Consider the following 17,042-nt stretch of genomic DNA (forward strand, 5'->3'; position numbering starts at 1 on the left):
ACCAATAACTGTTGGTATTTGAAATGTGTTAGACCACGCGTCTCTAGTTACTTCCATTGCCTGTAAGTCTGATGAAAATTTGATCCATAAATGTGCTTTCAGTATGTTATTTATAGTTTTACAGACTGTTGAATGGTGGGCACCAAAATCTTGTGCAACAGCAGTTTGAAATCTGTTGTCACTTACGAATCGCAAAAATATTTTCATTTTCTGACATGAGTTGAGAGCCTTTCCTCTAGTTTCATCTGCTTCTCCCAAAAAGTGATCTGAAAACTAATCTATGTGTTCACTTTCAAATCGCAATAAAATCTTTGAATTGCTATGGCAAAAAATGTCCTTTCTCGCCAAGTAAGTCTTCTTTATTTGAAATCTTATAAACCTTGCCATATGTCTCAAATTAAAACGCAGTACTCATCAGTGTTGTAAACCAAGCATTCTCAACAGTGACCTTAATTAAAATAGCTACCTTTATTCAACTAAAAATGAGACATTACTGGAAAAACTCTATGTAATTATTACAGGTTAAGTAAATACTGATTAAATTATAAGTATAACCCACTGGGTTGGTCTAATGGTGAACATGTCTTCTCAAATCAGCTGATTTGGAAGTCGAGAGTTCTAGCGTTCAAATCCTAGTAAAGGCAGTTACTTTTGTATGGATTTGAATCCATAAAACTAGATCGTGGATCCCAGTGTTCTTTGGTGTTTGAGTTTTCAATTAACCACACATTTCAGGAATGGTCGAACTGAGACTGTACAAGACTTCATTTACACTCGTACATATCATCCTCATTCATCCTGTGAAGTAATACCGGAATGGTAATTCCCAGAAGATAAACAGGAAAAAAATTATAAATTTACTTATTGCAATATGAGAACACTTAATTTTTAAGGAATCCTTTTGTTGTAGTTTGTTGCTTTGTTGCCTTGTAGTTTCCAGTCTTCACCTCATCTATTAACTTCACCCTTCTTTTTCTTTGCTTCCTTTCTCCTTCTAATGCTGTTGACCCTTCTGATGCTGTTGTCAAGATTCCATTTCCTCTAACCATGCAGTTCCTCTAATTTCCTTTTCATTCATGTACTTCCTGCAAAAATGTTCTTTCTTCTTTAATCCTGTTCATTACATCCTCATTCATAACTTTATCCATCCATCTTATTCTCTCCATACCTACATCACTAGAGTATTCCTCATCGTCCTTGTTTCACTCCCATACGAGATATTCCATAAATAGCATTTGGCTAACCTTTTCCTTAACTCTTAAGTCCAGATTTTTATTATATAGTAATTTCATCTTCTTTCTGAAAGCTTCCTTTGCCATTGCTATCCTTCCTTTTATTTTCATCGTGCTCTTCCAGTTCTCTGTCACACCATATTACACAAATATCTGTAATATTTTAATTTTTCTTTTCTTCATGTATGTTTGTCTTCTTTTTCATCTATCATATGGGGTTTAAATAATTAACAATATATTCTTAATCATTTTTAACTTATAATAATAATTATAATTTTCTTTTTTTACAGAATTATTCTGTTGTAATGATGGCAAAAATGGCAGAACAATTTTTTAAATCATTATATTTGGAATCATTACCACAAACGTTCTGGAGGAAATCAATTCTTGAAAAGCCAAAAGATGGTCGTAAATTTGATTGCACTCCTAGATCATGGGACTTCTTTGATGGTGAAGACTACAGGTGTGGACGTAAAATTTTTGGACAATGTAATTACTATCACAATTTTAAATATTACTACATTTATAGTAATCATTATTACTATAGGGTGAATTTATATTTTATTTATCGATAATTTATTATACAACTCTTATTTATTTTGTTTTATTCATTAGTTATTTTTAATAAATTAAAAATGCAATTCTTTCGATATACATGAAAATATGATTCCAGAAAACATTTTTGAATTTATTGTAATGTTCAAAATATTTTAATATTTTAACTGTTTTGGTTTAGTATATAAGTGGAAGAACCAGAAAATGATAATTGTCCAAATTACTAACTAAAGATTAGTAAAATAAACTTTGATTTAAAATACTGAAAAATTAATTTGTAAAATATAATTTACTTTTAGAATGGTGAGAGAGCCACAGAGAATTCACTGGTTTGGTGCTATTCTCCATTTTTTCTGTTCTGCACCAATTTTTAGCCTCAATGTATTTACATATTTCTATTTATAGCATCTGTAGACTATTTGTATTATATTTATAGCCTCAACATATTTCTTAGTTATGTGTTTTGTTTACTCCAAATTTAATTCCTACTTCTACGGCCTTTACCTTCTACATGTCCTCTATACAAACTTAATTAGACCTAGTTGTTCTAAAGTGTTCTAAGTAATTAACAGTAGACCTGCTTCATCTTTCTACAAGATGTTGCTAACGAATTTCTCTCCTCTCCTATTCATTTTAAGACCTCTTTATTTCAAATTTTATTTTATAGTGAGTAAAAGTATTTATTGGTGTTTATGTGCAATGTGTAGATATCACTTAATAATCACTTTTGGTTAATGTTACTGTCTGTGTCATGTATATATGTTTACTTTGTATGAGATGATTTGCAAATATTTATATTAATATTATGTCTAGTGTTTCTTCTATATTCTTTGTTCTCTTGATTTACATTTCATTTTCACCATTTCCTGTAATATACTGTTTCAAATGCCTCTATTCTTTAACTTTCTAGTCTTTCTCTCATCCACATTCCTTTACCATAAAGCACTATACTTCTTAGAAATATTTTCAAAATTTTATTTCCAATGCTTAAATTTATATTTCATATATTTCTTTCCTCCATGAAAGCTGTCCTTGCTTGACCTAGTTTGCTTTTGATGTCTAGATTAGATTACTTTATCCCTCCTTAGTAATTTTACTGACTAAATAACAAAATTCTTTCACTTATGATAGATTGTAATCAGATAGAACATAAGTACTTTAAGTATTATGAAGTATTTGATCTAAATATTAAATTTTTTCCTATATTTAATTCCTCATTACTCTCCCTTATTTTATCCACATTTGTTTTCAAACTGATTTCTCCTGAAACAATGAATCTGTGCCATTTATATAATTCTTTATAATTTACTTTTGCTCTCTGCTAAAAGAATATTTATTTAATGATGTTTTCAACAGAAAATCTAAACTTTTTTTCCTTTCTTTTAGTACAGTTACTGCATGTTCAAAATCTCTCTTCATTTCATGTATTGCTGCATGAATTCAATATATGAGTTGAAAAGTAATAGGAACAGACAATATCCTGGTTTTACAACTTTTTAAATAAAAGTTTCCCTTTTGTTGAGATGTAAATTTAAGTTTTTTTTTACTGAAATTAATATTTATAGTAGTTTACAACATTTCTTTGGTACATTTACTCTTATAATTGCCACCCAATTCTTGTACAGATTTTCTGTAAGTTATCTTTTTGTATATTTAAGTCTAAATCTTTGTTTTAAATATTTTATTATTTTCCGTATTATAATATGCACCCTCTAGATTTACAATTACCATGTAAATGACTTTATTCTTCTGCTTTCTAAATTTTTAAGTTCTTTTTTATTTGCTTGATGTAACTATAAAATTGTGTACTGACTGATGATCTGCGATCCTGTGAAATTCAACTATTGATATTAGTTTTTCGTTAGTGTTTTAGTGCTTGTTTTTGTGTTTTGGTGATTAAGTTGTTATTTTTTGAAAAAAAAAATTATTTATATTTATTATATTTAAATTCTATTAAAATAAACCACCTAGTACAGACTACTGTGATAAGACATATGTACCTTAATTTTTTCATGAAGTACTTTAATAGGATCCCACATCCTCAGTTATGATTGAAGCAATACCATTATTGCAAATGTGTTCTCTATATGCAGTAACAGAATTATTTCTTTAGATATGTCTTATCTCAATATTTTCCACTAGGTGGTTTATTTAATAAAATTTAAATATAGTTAAACAATATAGAGGAATAATATGAATCTCAAAAAGATTAATTTTAGTAAAATATAGACATATCAATATGTATCAGATTCTTGGCTCTCTTCACTTACAAACTAATTTACTTCTAGGCAATTAATATTGTTTATATCTTAGGGTTTTTCATAAAAATTACTGGAATTTATTTTTAGTCATAGCCATATGAATAAACTTCTAATACTTTTTCCAAATTTAGCTTCCATTGAAACATTCCATCATAACTCTAGAGATACTTTCACCATTTGTCTTAGAAATTTTGGATCAATTTTCCATGTTGGCATATCATTGCCATCAATTAAAAGTCATCTACTCAGAAATAAATATGATTCCCACTTTATTTCAGTCTTTACCTCAATAATATAAAAGAATGGGATTAAATCCTATCATAGGTCAACATGTGGTAAACACAGTTCAGCATTTCTAATGTTATAGGTAACATATCAGTAAATTTTTGTTCATCATATTTCTTAAAATTTATTTACCACATGATCTTTACATTTATTTCTTAAAGATTTAAGTGTCATGTGTATTTAAGTTTTTCAGTCTTATTTTTTTATTTTTTATTAAAGTAGAATCTACTATAGTTTACATAACTTGCATATCTAAAACCTTGGCATCTGATTATAATTTTTTTTTATTGTAATAAAAATTGAGATAATTTTTAAAGATAATTAATTTTTTTTAAAGTTTAGAAAATTACATTGAAAATTACCTTTTGGAAAATCCTTTTGAAACTAATTATGCAATTCCTTGATAGGTGGAGTTGTTAATAACATTTGTCTTAAAGTGATAAGGAAACATTTATTACACAGTTGAATAAAATATTTGATCTATGTTGCATGCTCATCTGTAATATTATTTTTGTCAACTTATGTATTTGTAAATTTCATTTTGTTCAAAGTGAGTAAACGTATTAGTGTTTGTGTGCTATGCGCAAAATTTATAAACATGGTTAATATAACTGTCTGTGTCTCATATATATATATATATATATATACTTTCTATGAGATGATTTGCAAATATTGATATTATTAATGTTATGTCTGGTATTTTTTTCTGTTTTCTTTGTTCTGTTGGTTAATATGCATTTACCCAGTATAGTTTTAATGCATTTATATAGTTTAATTAATATTCTCCTGGGCTGCACGGTTCATTAGTGTTTGCATATTATTTTGTGCAATTTTGTGAATTTACATTGTTTTGAAAGCGGTATAGCAATTTTCTTTCCTATATATGTTAGTTGTTTTGTATGAGTACTAGTTGATGTATGTTATCATATATCATTATATGATTTTAGTAATTAGTTATTTCTTGTATTTCTACCATTAACACAATAAATCATTAAAATTCCTTGACCTCACCACATCCAAAATTAATATCAAGCACGCTTTAAAATAAGTCCAACACAATTGACAACATTTATCCACAACTCGTTTAATAAATGATCTCCATGTAATTTGAAAATCAATTTAATTTGTAAATGATTCAAAAAAATTTTTTAAATTGTTATTATATTCTTTAATGTTGGTCAGTGAACCTAATGGAAATTCAATTAAGAATGATAATAATATTTAAGAATTATAGAAATCAAAAATATATTTCTTATAGTGAATGTACACAAAGATTAAAAAAAAATATATATATAAGTATATATTTCTTAATATTTTGTCTGTATAATAATTTGATATAATATCCATTTATCCATCTGCTAATAATTCTTTATTAGAAAATGTATTTGACTTTTTTTCTGTTTAGGTTGACAATGTGTGGTGAAGTAAATGAAGATACTCTGATGAAAATGTATTATGAAATGGGTCACTTACAGTATATGATGCAGTATAAAGATAAGCCACATGTTTTTAAAAGACCTCCAACTTCTGGTCAGTTTAAAATTGATCTAAATTTCATTTGACATATTACATCTTTATCTCAATTGTGACTTGTTTAATGATGAAATTTAAATAATCATCTTTATTCATTATACCTTTTTTATGATTCATTATAAAGTATTACTAAGGTTGCATTTCATGCAAAATCCTTAGAATCAGATAGCTTCTTGTATATATATATATATATAAAAAATAAAAAAAATAGTTGATATAGAATGTTTTTAAAAAATGTTCTGTTCTGTTACATATTTAATATACATCAGGAAGAGTGTTCAAAATGTAAACTTTTCGATATTCTCATAAACTAGGAACAATAAATAAAAAAAAATGATCTAAAAAAAAGTTACTTGGACTGGAAGCAGACACCTTATGATGGTCTTGGATTTGAACTTGACCTTGACCGTTAGTTCAAGGTTAACACAGTTTTTTCAAATGGAATGACCCATTTTTGACTCCACCAATGAAAAGAGCAGATAATATTTCATTGGAATAGAGAGTCACACATATGAGCTTGGAGATTTTTGAAGGTATACAGCTAACTGTCAGAAATAGTGTTATATGGGTGTTAGTGTTATAAAGGCTACATGTTTTTGAAGATTATTCATTGTAATATTCATATACCAGCCCATTTTTCTTGCAAACTGGGAAAGAGCATAAAAGTGACTTTACAGAAGTTATGTGGATAGAAGGGGGAAATCCGATAGTGACCTTCAGGTGTCCTTTGGGGGTTCATTCCAAGGTCATGGAGGTTTTTCAAATGGAATTCTCTTTTTTGATAGTGCCAATGGAAAGAGCGAAAAATGTTATGTCGGTATACTTGAATTTAGTCATGATGTTTTATGATTGTTTTATTTTTTCCAGCGTCTTGATGTACATGGTTTTGGAGTTAATCACATATGGTGTCCAATTAAAACAATTTGCTGAATTTCAAAGACAACACCAAATAGCAATCCCCTTCTCACAACTTAGAAACCAGTGACTGTAAATATCTGCAAAAAGAATCCAACACTATCTCTGATGATTACCTGAATCATCTTCAACTCTTCAGATCTTCAAACTGTTCCAAGGTCATATATGTGATTACACATTACAATGTAAAATTTTCCACTCTTTTCATTGGAGAGGCAAAAATAGATCATTCCATTTTAAAAATTTGTGTTAACCTTGAACTAACGGTCAAGGTCAAGTTCAAATCCAAGACCATCATAAGGTGTCTGCTTCCAGTCCAAGTAACTTTTTTTTAGATCATTTTTTTTTATTTATTGTTCCTAGTTTATGAGAATATCGAAAAGTTTGGTACTTTTATCTCACCTTGAGATAAAAGTTAGGTAAAATCCAAGGTCACCATGATGTGTCCCCCTCCAGTCAGAGTAACTTTTGTTTAACTCTTTTTTTGTGCATAGTTTATGAGAAAATTGCCTGGGAGTATTAAAATGAAACATTCAGTGGTATATATATGAAAATACCAAATTGTTTAGTGAAATTTCCATATATTTTATTTTCTTTTACATACTGCATAATGAGGTGTGCTATATACCAAAAACTCTCCCAAAGAATTTAAATATGAAAAAAAATATTCAAACAAAGTTGTTAAAATATCTATTTTTTTTCAGCATTTTATGAAGCTGTTGCATTATTACCAAGTCTGACGGTTAAAAGTCTTTCATATCAATTTAAAAAGCAATTTTTTGTTGAAACACCTTCTTATGAGCAACTTATTAATTACCTCTATAAATTAGCACTTGATAAAATTGTTTTTGTACCATATGCCTGTGCAGTAGAAGTATTTCGATTAGAAGTATTAAATAGAACAGTTGGAACAAAAGAATATAATCTTAACTGGTGGAAACATAGGTAAGTAAATGAAATGTAATTTATTTATACTCCATTTAATGAGCAATATTGGTCTAAAAATTAAACTGTATGGATTTTCCATCATAATTCTGTTATATGATTTTATATGATGCAACAATGTTATTGGTATTTTCATTGAAAGTGGATCTTTTAATTAACTCCAAAAGTTTTTTGGAAGAGTTTCCAAACAATTTTTTTGGTTAGTTGTTTATAATTTTTAATTATTTTACTCTATTATCCCATTTGATCCTGCTGGTTAAGAAATATAAAATTTATTTCCCACAGAAAATGGTTCATTAATCTTTTGCATTATATGTTAGTCTTTCTTATGGCTGTCGTAAATGTAAAATGTCTGAGGTACTAATAGCATAATCAAGAGTTCCTTAACAGAGTTATATAGCAATTTTCTTAGAGTGGTTGTAAAATATTAGAAAAAAATGTTTCATCATTTGTAGGGCAGAATACCACTTACCATTTATATCAGTATACCATTTGGTTTGGCATACTGATATGGAACTGTTTGTCGGGTTGGTAAAGAAGTCAATGATAAACCAGTTCATTCATCTGTTTGAGTTTTTCAACAACACTTTCAGAAATAACTTGTCACTTATGTTAGATCACCTACAACTATTATGATTATAACACCTAATATACATATATGTACATACAGAGTGTATCACGAAGTTCTTCTTGAACTTTCATAACCTATTCTACTAATGGAAAATGTAATGGAAAAATTTCATATAAACATCTGTTCTAAAATGCTTCGTTTGAGAGTTACAGGTAGTGAAAGATTTCGCTCAGATTTCAGCTACCTTGGTGAAATAAGGACGTACCAAAATTTTGAGGACATTAATTAAAAGACAGAATTAGTGATTTCTAATGGTTTTTGACCTAAAAAATGGAATAAAATAAGTCCATTTATATCCATTTAAAAGAGGTACATTTCTTGGCATGCATGCATGATGTACTGCTTTCATTGCTCTTTTTAGTTCTTCCAGGCTGTCCTTAAGTTGCTCAGCCACATCCATAATGTGGACAATTAATTCCTCATGAGAATGTATTTTGTTTTGTATACAGTATCTTTCATCCATCCCCAGATGCAAAAATCTAAAGGTGTCATATCAAGCAATATTGGTGGCCAGGATTGTGGACTTCCACGACTGATCTGTTTCTCAGAGTAATGATGATTTAAGTGAGTGGAAATGGCACAAAAGAAGTGGGGAGGCATACCATCGTGCTGGAAGTATACGTTGCAATTCATTTTGAAGAAAGTGCAAGTAGACCTTAGTATTTAAATGGCCAGGTAATATGAACAATCCAAACAGCTGATTGTGAATAAAGCCGAACATACATTGATGCTAAATCATTGAAAATTGCCTTCTGTATCATGAGCATTTACTTCTGCTTACATATGCTCATTATGCAAGTTTTTGTCACTTCCTAAGTGAAATTTACCTTGTTGGTAAACAAAACATACTTGTAGAGTTGTCAGTTTATATTTCACCAGTTGCAAAACTCCAAGCAAAGTGGACCATTTCCTAGGTGTAGATGTTGAACTGCTGCACAAGGATAAAACTTGTGTTTTGTTTAAGTGTCTTCTAAATCATTGAATGCAAAACTTTGATCAGCTAAGAATGACATCATGTACTGATGCCTGGACTACAGAACTGCATTGATAATAATTTCATCAATAACAGCGCTGTGTTGGACAGATGGTTCATAGTTGGTACAAATACTACATAGTGTACCTGTTTCCTGAAGACTGTGAAAAATCACCGTAATTGTTTTGGAATCAAGAATTCTACAATTTGGAAAATGTATTTCATATTCTACATTAGTAGCTATAGCATTACCATTACACATATACTTAAAATGAATACCATATCAGCGTACTCCTCTGTTGCAAATAAGTAGGACATTACTTCAATAGTAAACTTATCACATTCAAACTAAAATTCACAGAAAACCTTCACTAACAATAGCACAGTTCACAGTACCAATATACTTAATGTATTTTACAGAATGATTTAAACAATAATACAGTATTGCGCATTGTTGATTAGATGTTTTTTTATTGCCAACTTTAAAATAGTAATTTTGCAAGTAATTTATTGCATTTCTGTCATTAATAAAAAAATTATCATCTAAATAATTTTTATTTATTTTTTTTTTTTTTTACGATTGTTTTGTAATTTCCAATTTTCAAAAGTAAATTTTGTTTTTAAATTTTTCAAATAACAAAAAAAGAATCTGGTCTTTGTTTATATTGAATAAGTATGAGTACTTTACTGACAAATGTAGTAATGCACCTTTTCTAAATAAAATTCAAATTTTTCTAGCCTTTCTTTGATTTACTCAATTTATGTTACACCATTTTGTTCATAATTAAATTCTTTACATGGTGTTTTAAAATTTTTATGTGTTTATTATTACCCATTTAACAAAGTTATTGCACATGAAACATAAAAAACAGGATTTTTTACCCCAATTTATTGGTTTTCACCCAAGATTTCTCAAAAACTACAGCACATACTATTTCGGGATCTATTTTATTTGATTGTTCAGGCCAAAAACCATTAGAAATCACTAATTCTGACTTGTAATTAATGCCCTAAAAATTTCAGTATGTTCGTTCTCATTTCACCGAGGTAGCTGAAATCCGAGCAAAATCTTTCACTAGCCATAACTGTCAAACAAAGAATTTAGGACATATGTTTATATGAAATTTTTCCCTTATTTTCATGAGTAGAATAGGTTATGAAAGTTTTGGGAGAACTTCATGATACATCCCTGAATATGAGTTGTGATAAGCAACAATTTTTTAATTCTGTGCGTTGTGCTTTTTCAACTGAGTGTTTTTTTCCCATGCAGTTGCAGCACTGTCTTTAATATATATATATATATATATATCACTATTTTCAGCCATGTTAGACATGTAGTTCAAATTTAATCTCCACGATACAAGATCAACACAAGTGGATAATATGTGTTCTGTGGTGGTTGGGTTTCAATTAGCCATACATCTCAGGAATGGTCGACCTGAGGCTGTACATGACTACACTTTATTTACATTCATACAAATCATCCTCATTCATCCTCTGAAGTAATACTTTATGGTGTTTCCGAAGGCTAAACAGAAATAAGAGATTTCAAATTTGGCAGCCAGGTAATTTGTTGATTTATTCCGTTTGAGAATGGTAAAACAGAATGTTTATTCGCTTTAAATTTTGCAATGAATGCAGTAAAGTGGTGAAGATGTTGGAGAAGACTTTTGGCAGAAATGTTATGTTAACACCAAGGGTTTATGAGTGGTACAAACAATTTCTAGAAAGGCTGAACAGAAAGGTTGGATTTCCTAACACCTCAACTACTGATGAAAGTATCAACAAAATAAAGAACATTGTGATCAATAATCGTTGAACCACTATTAGAGGTGATGCTTTGGAGGTTGGTGTCTCTTAGGCTCATGTGAAATAATCTTGATTGGAATTTGTATATGAAATGAATATCAACAAAATTTGTTCCAAAACTTGTATTTCCAACAAAAGCAACATTCCAAAAACACTGCAAAACAATTGTCAGTTGACATTGCTGAAGACACAACATGAATTACTTGAATTTGTCACAACAGATATCAAAATGTGAATGAATGTACAGTTGTAATATTGAAATGCAGGTCTAAATCATCCTGATGGAAACTTCCTGAAGAACCAAGACCAAAAAAAGGATGCTAAATTCAATAAGATGTTGGTTCTCTTTACTATTTTTTTTATTACAATAGTATTTAGTTCATTATGAATTCTTACCACAAGTTTTTATTGTCAACAAACAGTACTACTTAGTGGTTTTAGACCAATTACCATGCCAATCAGAAGAAAATGAGCACAAATGTGGAAACACCATTCATGGATTTTACACACAATAACTAATGCTCCAGCCCATTCTTCACTATTAATTTGTGATTATTTAGCTAAAGTACTGATGCTACAGCTTCAGTACAGCTTCATGTGTCCAGACATGGTACCATGTGACTTTTTCTTGTTTCTTCTGTTTAAGAAAACATTAAAATAATGATGATAAATGAAATAAAGAATAAATTGCTGATTAAATGTATCTGAACTTATGCTACACCAAAGAATGCTTTTCACAAATGTTTTAAATATATATAACATATATATATATATATATATATATATATATACTATGCATGCAATTATCTGTTAAATGTATGTATATACATTGTTATACTCTGTTATAGTATGTATCAACAATTCAAATGTATTAAAACACTTTTTATTATTTCATTTTTTTAAGAAGGTACTTTGGAGGTATTGGACCTCCAGACTATAGAACAGAAAAAAACTTTGATTTCGCAGGGATCCTGGATGGTATGCAACATGTAACATACACACAGTAAGTAATGCATTCTTAAAAAAAAGAACTAATAGATGAAAAGTAAGCTATTATACTCTATAATAATTACATTACTTAATCAATTCTTATTTAATTTTTGCTTCTTAAGATTTGTTTTCATAATTTTAGAGTCAAGTCCAGTAGGGAGGACAAAATTTGGGAAGTGTACAACTTTCCTATGGTTCAGTGAATAAAATCTAACCATAGTACTTGGTATCATGAATGTCTGTTAACCCCTCCCCCCACCATAGCGATGTGAAAATGAAGCAATTTTATTGTCTAACCAATTGGAATTCAGGGTCGTAGTGGTGTCCTTATCATCCAAGCCAGACAGAAAGATTGCTCTTACAGATCTCGTGTGATCTTTATCTGCCCAGGTCATTTCATGTGCCGGCATTCGGGCGTGAGTGGTAGTATCTTAAGCCTTTCATTTTGAGGTCCTGGGTTCGAATCCGTCAGGCATGGCATTTTCATGTGCTACAAAACATCCATCTCATCTTCTGAAGCAATATCTAACGATGGTCCTAGAGGTTAAAAGTCATTTCATGTTTCAACCTAACTTTTGCTGACATCAACATATCTGTTGGGAATCCCACATCACTTAATACTGAAAGTTCCACACTGGATCAGGTCTCTGTGATCAGTTGCTAATCAACAGAGTGATTCTATTTCAGAACAGTCGGCTGTATCAGGTTAGCTATATGTGAATCATATTTTTGGCCCTGAACCAGGTCTACTATGACAAAAATCCATCCCTTTTAGCATTAGGCTCTACTGGAAACAAAAAGATTAGTTCATGCATCCTTGGCAGAGACATGCTGAGTACATGCTCGTCTTTGAAAGAATACCAATATCATTAAACCTTGTTCTGCAGCCTACAGTTTTAACTTTAGGTGGTTTTGGTGATGATAATAAACCTTGGATCAAATAATAGTTTATAAAATGTATTAAAGCCATCCATTTTAAAGTTCTTTGCTTTAAAATTTTTTTGACCCTGTCAACACCTGAAGAAGAGTTTTTATTTTTCATTTCATGAGTAATTTTGTTTTTTTTGTTTTTCTTAATAATAGAAAAAATAGAAGACCCCTAAGTAGCACTATTTTTATTTTCAGACTAGTAGATACTTTTTGTACAATTGTGTGTCTTTACCACTTTAGTACACGTTTTTTTATATGTTTTGAAAAAGTTATAAATAAGATGAAGTAATTTTTTCCTAACTTATTACAGAATTTCAGTTTTCACAAGAATTTAATAATATTACAGTTATATAATTCATTTTAACTGAATAAAACAAAATAATAGAGGTTTTAAAAAGTTGGTGAATTTTTGTTTATTGTTTCTGCATATATTACCATATTCCATGGTTATTTATTTATTGTGCAGTTAAATAAAAAGACTGCTATTTACACAACCGATAAAATACATTTTTGTTTATAGATACATACAGAGACAAGCATGTAATTACATACACATTAACCTACATGTTTCATTTTGTAGAGCCTTGGTTATTTTATAAATTATTATCATTAAACGATTATTACTAATTTAATCAATTTGTAATGTATTCATTTAACCATTTTATAATTTATATGCATAACCAATTTGTTGTAATGCATTCAGGTAAAACTAATTCATTCACTTTTACGTATCTGTTCATTTTTACTTTTTTTACAATCTAATAAAGATATTTTAATGAATTGGGCAGATTGTTACATTTTTTAATACCTTACGATAAATTGAGTTCAAACTTGTTTTTAACTGATTTTATAAAGTAATTTTTTTAGGCTTTGGTATCATAACTGTTTGGTTTTTCTTTACTGGATTTTAGATCTTCGGTTGAAAGAGTAGAATATCATAACTTATGAAATCCTCTAGCCCAGAAGTTTTAACTATTTAAGCTTATAAACAGTACAAGTACAAAAAGTTGAGCTTTTAATCCTTTACTAACATTTTATTTGCTGTATTTGCAAGTTGTTGATTTGAGTTTTATTAAACAGTAACAAGAAACATTATCCTGATTTTTATGGTGGAGTGGTATCATATCTACCTTTCATCCAGCAGCTTCTGGCTTCATATCTTGATTAGGCTTAACATTTTTCACTCACTGAAAAATTCATCTACCATAAAGTAATTGTGTTGGATGTATGTTGTTGCTTTGAGAATAAACAAATAAATAAATTATTGGAAGTGAGATACATTTATATCATCTAAATTTTAATTCCTTGCTTTGCTACTTTATAAAAATACTAACTTCTTAATAAAAGGCTTTTTTATTTTTTCTATAAATGTAATGTATTTTAATTGTCATGTGATTATTTAATTATTATCAGTCATTATACCTAAATGTTTGAACATACTTTCTTACATTTTGATCCTCCATTGTTAAATTTAATTATATCTCAATTACCTTACCTCTGTTAACTATCACCATAACTATTTATTGTTGACTACTATATTTTACCATTTATTCCATACCTTCATTTATCTAACCAAGGAATACACTGAATTATTAAAACCTGTGAATAATATAACGGCCATCTACAAACTAATAAATATTACAATATTCTATTACAGTCAGTATCATATATAAACAAAACAAATGTAATCATCAGCTTAAATCTTAGTAAAGTAAAATTTATTTCTAAAATAATTTTTTAAACAATTCAAAATGCTTCTACTTTTATTTCTGTCAACAGTTTCATAAAGCTGTTATCAATTTAATGAAGACTGCTCTGATAACTAAATTTTCAATTGGTGTAGGACAAACTGAATTTTGAGCCAATCCTTTGATCTCAAGGACCAGCTCACCTTTAGAATATAACTTTTCTCTATTCTTATCTGTTGGTAAACTACATATTTGAATAATTTTAAATATATTTTAAGTTGTTATAGGTCTCAGCTGATTTGTCTCAGCTTATTTAACCTTTGGAGTAGGTTAAATACAATATGCTTTTAGTTCTTTTCATAGTTTGCTACATTCTAAACTGATATTCACAATATTAAAAAAAATTGTCAAAAAACTCTGAATAATCTTTTACCAGCTTACAGATAACATTGTCAAAACTGGGAAGATTTTTTTTGAGAATCCTTTTTCTCAGTTCTTCCACTTATATCACAAAATTTATATATTAGCTTTTATTGTTAACTAAGTTAATTGTTGCTCATTTAGCTTGTACAACAAGGTCAGTGTGTAATCAATAAGTTTTCCTGATTGATGCAACAGTATTTATGGTATGTTCTTAAAATGTGTATTTAACTTGTTAAAGGGTGTTATTATACCAGTGTTTAATTCACCTTTTGAAATTAATTTGAGTCTATACCTACTATTTCATAGATTGCACTGATATACAAAATAAAACTTTAAATATTTCTTTAAGTTTGATACCTTTCTCTGCAATTTTTTTTTTGCTTATATTACAGATCTATAAAAAGAATCTTTCTATAACCCTCAGTTTAATAGAAGTGGCTATTAAAGGTCTATAAAAAGTTAATATAACAAATGTTTTTGAATGTGATATACTTACATTAAAACTTCTTAGCAGACGCTCTCCTGCCTCAGGTATATATTAAATTAAAGTTCAGTAGTAATATCTGCTGTAAATGTTCATCACTACTGCCCCAAGGTTTAGCAGGAGAAAAAATCCAGATGTGAATGTAGAAAAGATATGCAGTGATATATTACATCCCACAGTTCTGTATGAATTTATCAGTTTATGTACAACATCTTGGTAATTTTGTAATAAATGGACAACCAGAAAATTTTCACAATCTCTTTAAATGCTGTCCAAGCAGGAGTTCTAGATTGGTCAAAGCTATAAATAAAAACAATCAGCGATTCTTGTATGTAAGTTTCCAAAAGTAATTATGCAAAAATTAAAGTAGGGATTTTTGCATAGGTTACTTTTGGAAATTTCTGCCTTACGTACAAGAATCGTTGATTGTTTTTATTTATAGCTTTTACAAAATTCTTTATGATCCCACTTTGATATAAAAGGGTAGCAAAAATACTTTTTCTGGTTTAACAAAAAGCTCATGAATGATGTATATTTTTTTCACCAGGAATAAAGTCCTCATGTTTCTTCCACTGTTTTACTGTTTAATGCTGATTTGTAGCTTGGCTGTCTCATTCACAAATTAAACAGTAGTAGTATGTATATCCTATTCACATGCCTTACAAAAGAGCTATTACTTTTAAATCGCTACACACGTTCCAACTATGCCTTTTATGATTCACTTTTTCATAATTAACAGTTTTTCATATCATACTGTTCTTTCATATTAATTTCTAACAAATTAGAACAGAAGGATATTGTTTATTACTACTGAAAAGCAGAACTGCATTAAGTTGTGCTTGGAAGAATCAATGAAAAGGGCTCCCTCAGGTTCATGAACTTGTTCTAATTGTAACATAAGCTAATCAATATTTGTACAGTAAACTAAATAATTTTTTACCAAGATATTCAGAAAGTTACTGTTAAAAGCTCTAAGTTTGTATGTTTTGAATTGTACAGACAAGTTTAATCTTGTTTATTTATTTTTCAATAGAAAGGTATGATGTCATAATACGTGATGCTTGTGTTATGAGTTATTGTTTCATGGTTAATAACTGATTAAGAGATATAATGAGAACATAAATATAAAGTAATCATATAAAAAAAAAAAAAAACATACACATATGATTATGAATCATATAATATAAACAGATTTTAAATTTTGAAATTTTTCAAGAAATGTAGGGTGATGGAAAAATTCTGACCTCAGGTTAGTTTTCAGCATTAAATAGCAGATTGGTTTCTTGTATCACATGTTTCTTAAGAAAGAAAATATGTATTTATTAGTGTTGTTTTTCACAACCTCTTAGTCCACAAATGTTACTACTGTATTTTTGCCAGTTATCACT

At 28.9% G+C, this 17,042-nt stretch overlaps 1 protein-coding gene across 4 annotated transcripts in view; it reads left to right on the plus strand.

Moving 5' to 3' along the window:
• LOC142330479 (angiotensin-converting enzyme-like) overlaps positions 1-17,042 on the plus strand; it is a 102,419-nt gene that overhangs the window by 70,198 nt on the left and 15,179 nt on the right. For 3 of the 4 annotated variants that reach the window (XM_075375743.1, XM_075375747.1, XM_075375745.1), the window contains 4 exons: positions 1,523-1,695; positions 5,739-5,863; positions 7,486-7,726; positions 12,044-12,142. In XM_075375743.1, coding sequence (XP_075231858.1) covers positions 1,523-1,695; positions 5,739-5,863; positions 7,486-7,726; positions 12,044-12,142 — 638 coding nt within the window. The remainder of the gene's footprint in view (positions 1-1,522; positions 1,696-5,738; positions 5,864-7,485; positions 7,727-12,043; positions 12,143-17,042) is intronic. The other variant, XM_075375746.1, reaches the window with a different exon arrangement.

This window comes from Lycorma delicatula, chromosome 9, assembly GCF_047948215.1.
Source record: "Lycorma delicatula isolate Av1 chromosome 9, ASM4794821v1, whole genome shotgun sequence".
NCBI lineage: Eukaryota > Metazoa > Arthropoda > Insecta > Hemiptera > Fulgoridae > Lycorma > Lycorma delicatula.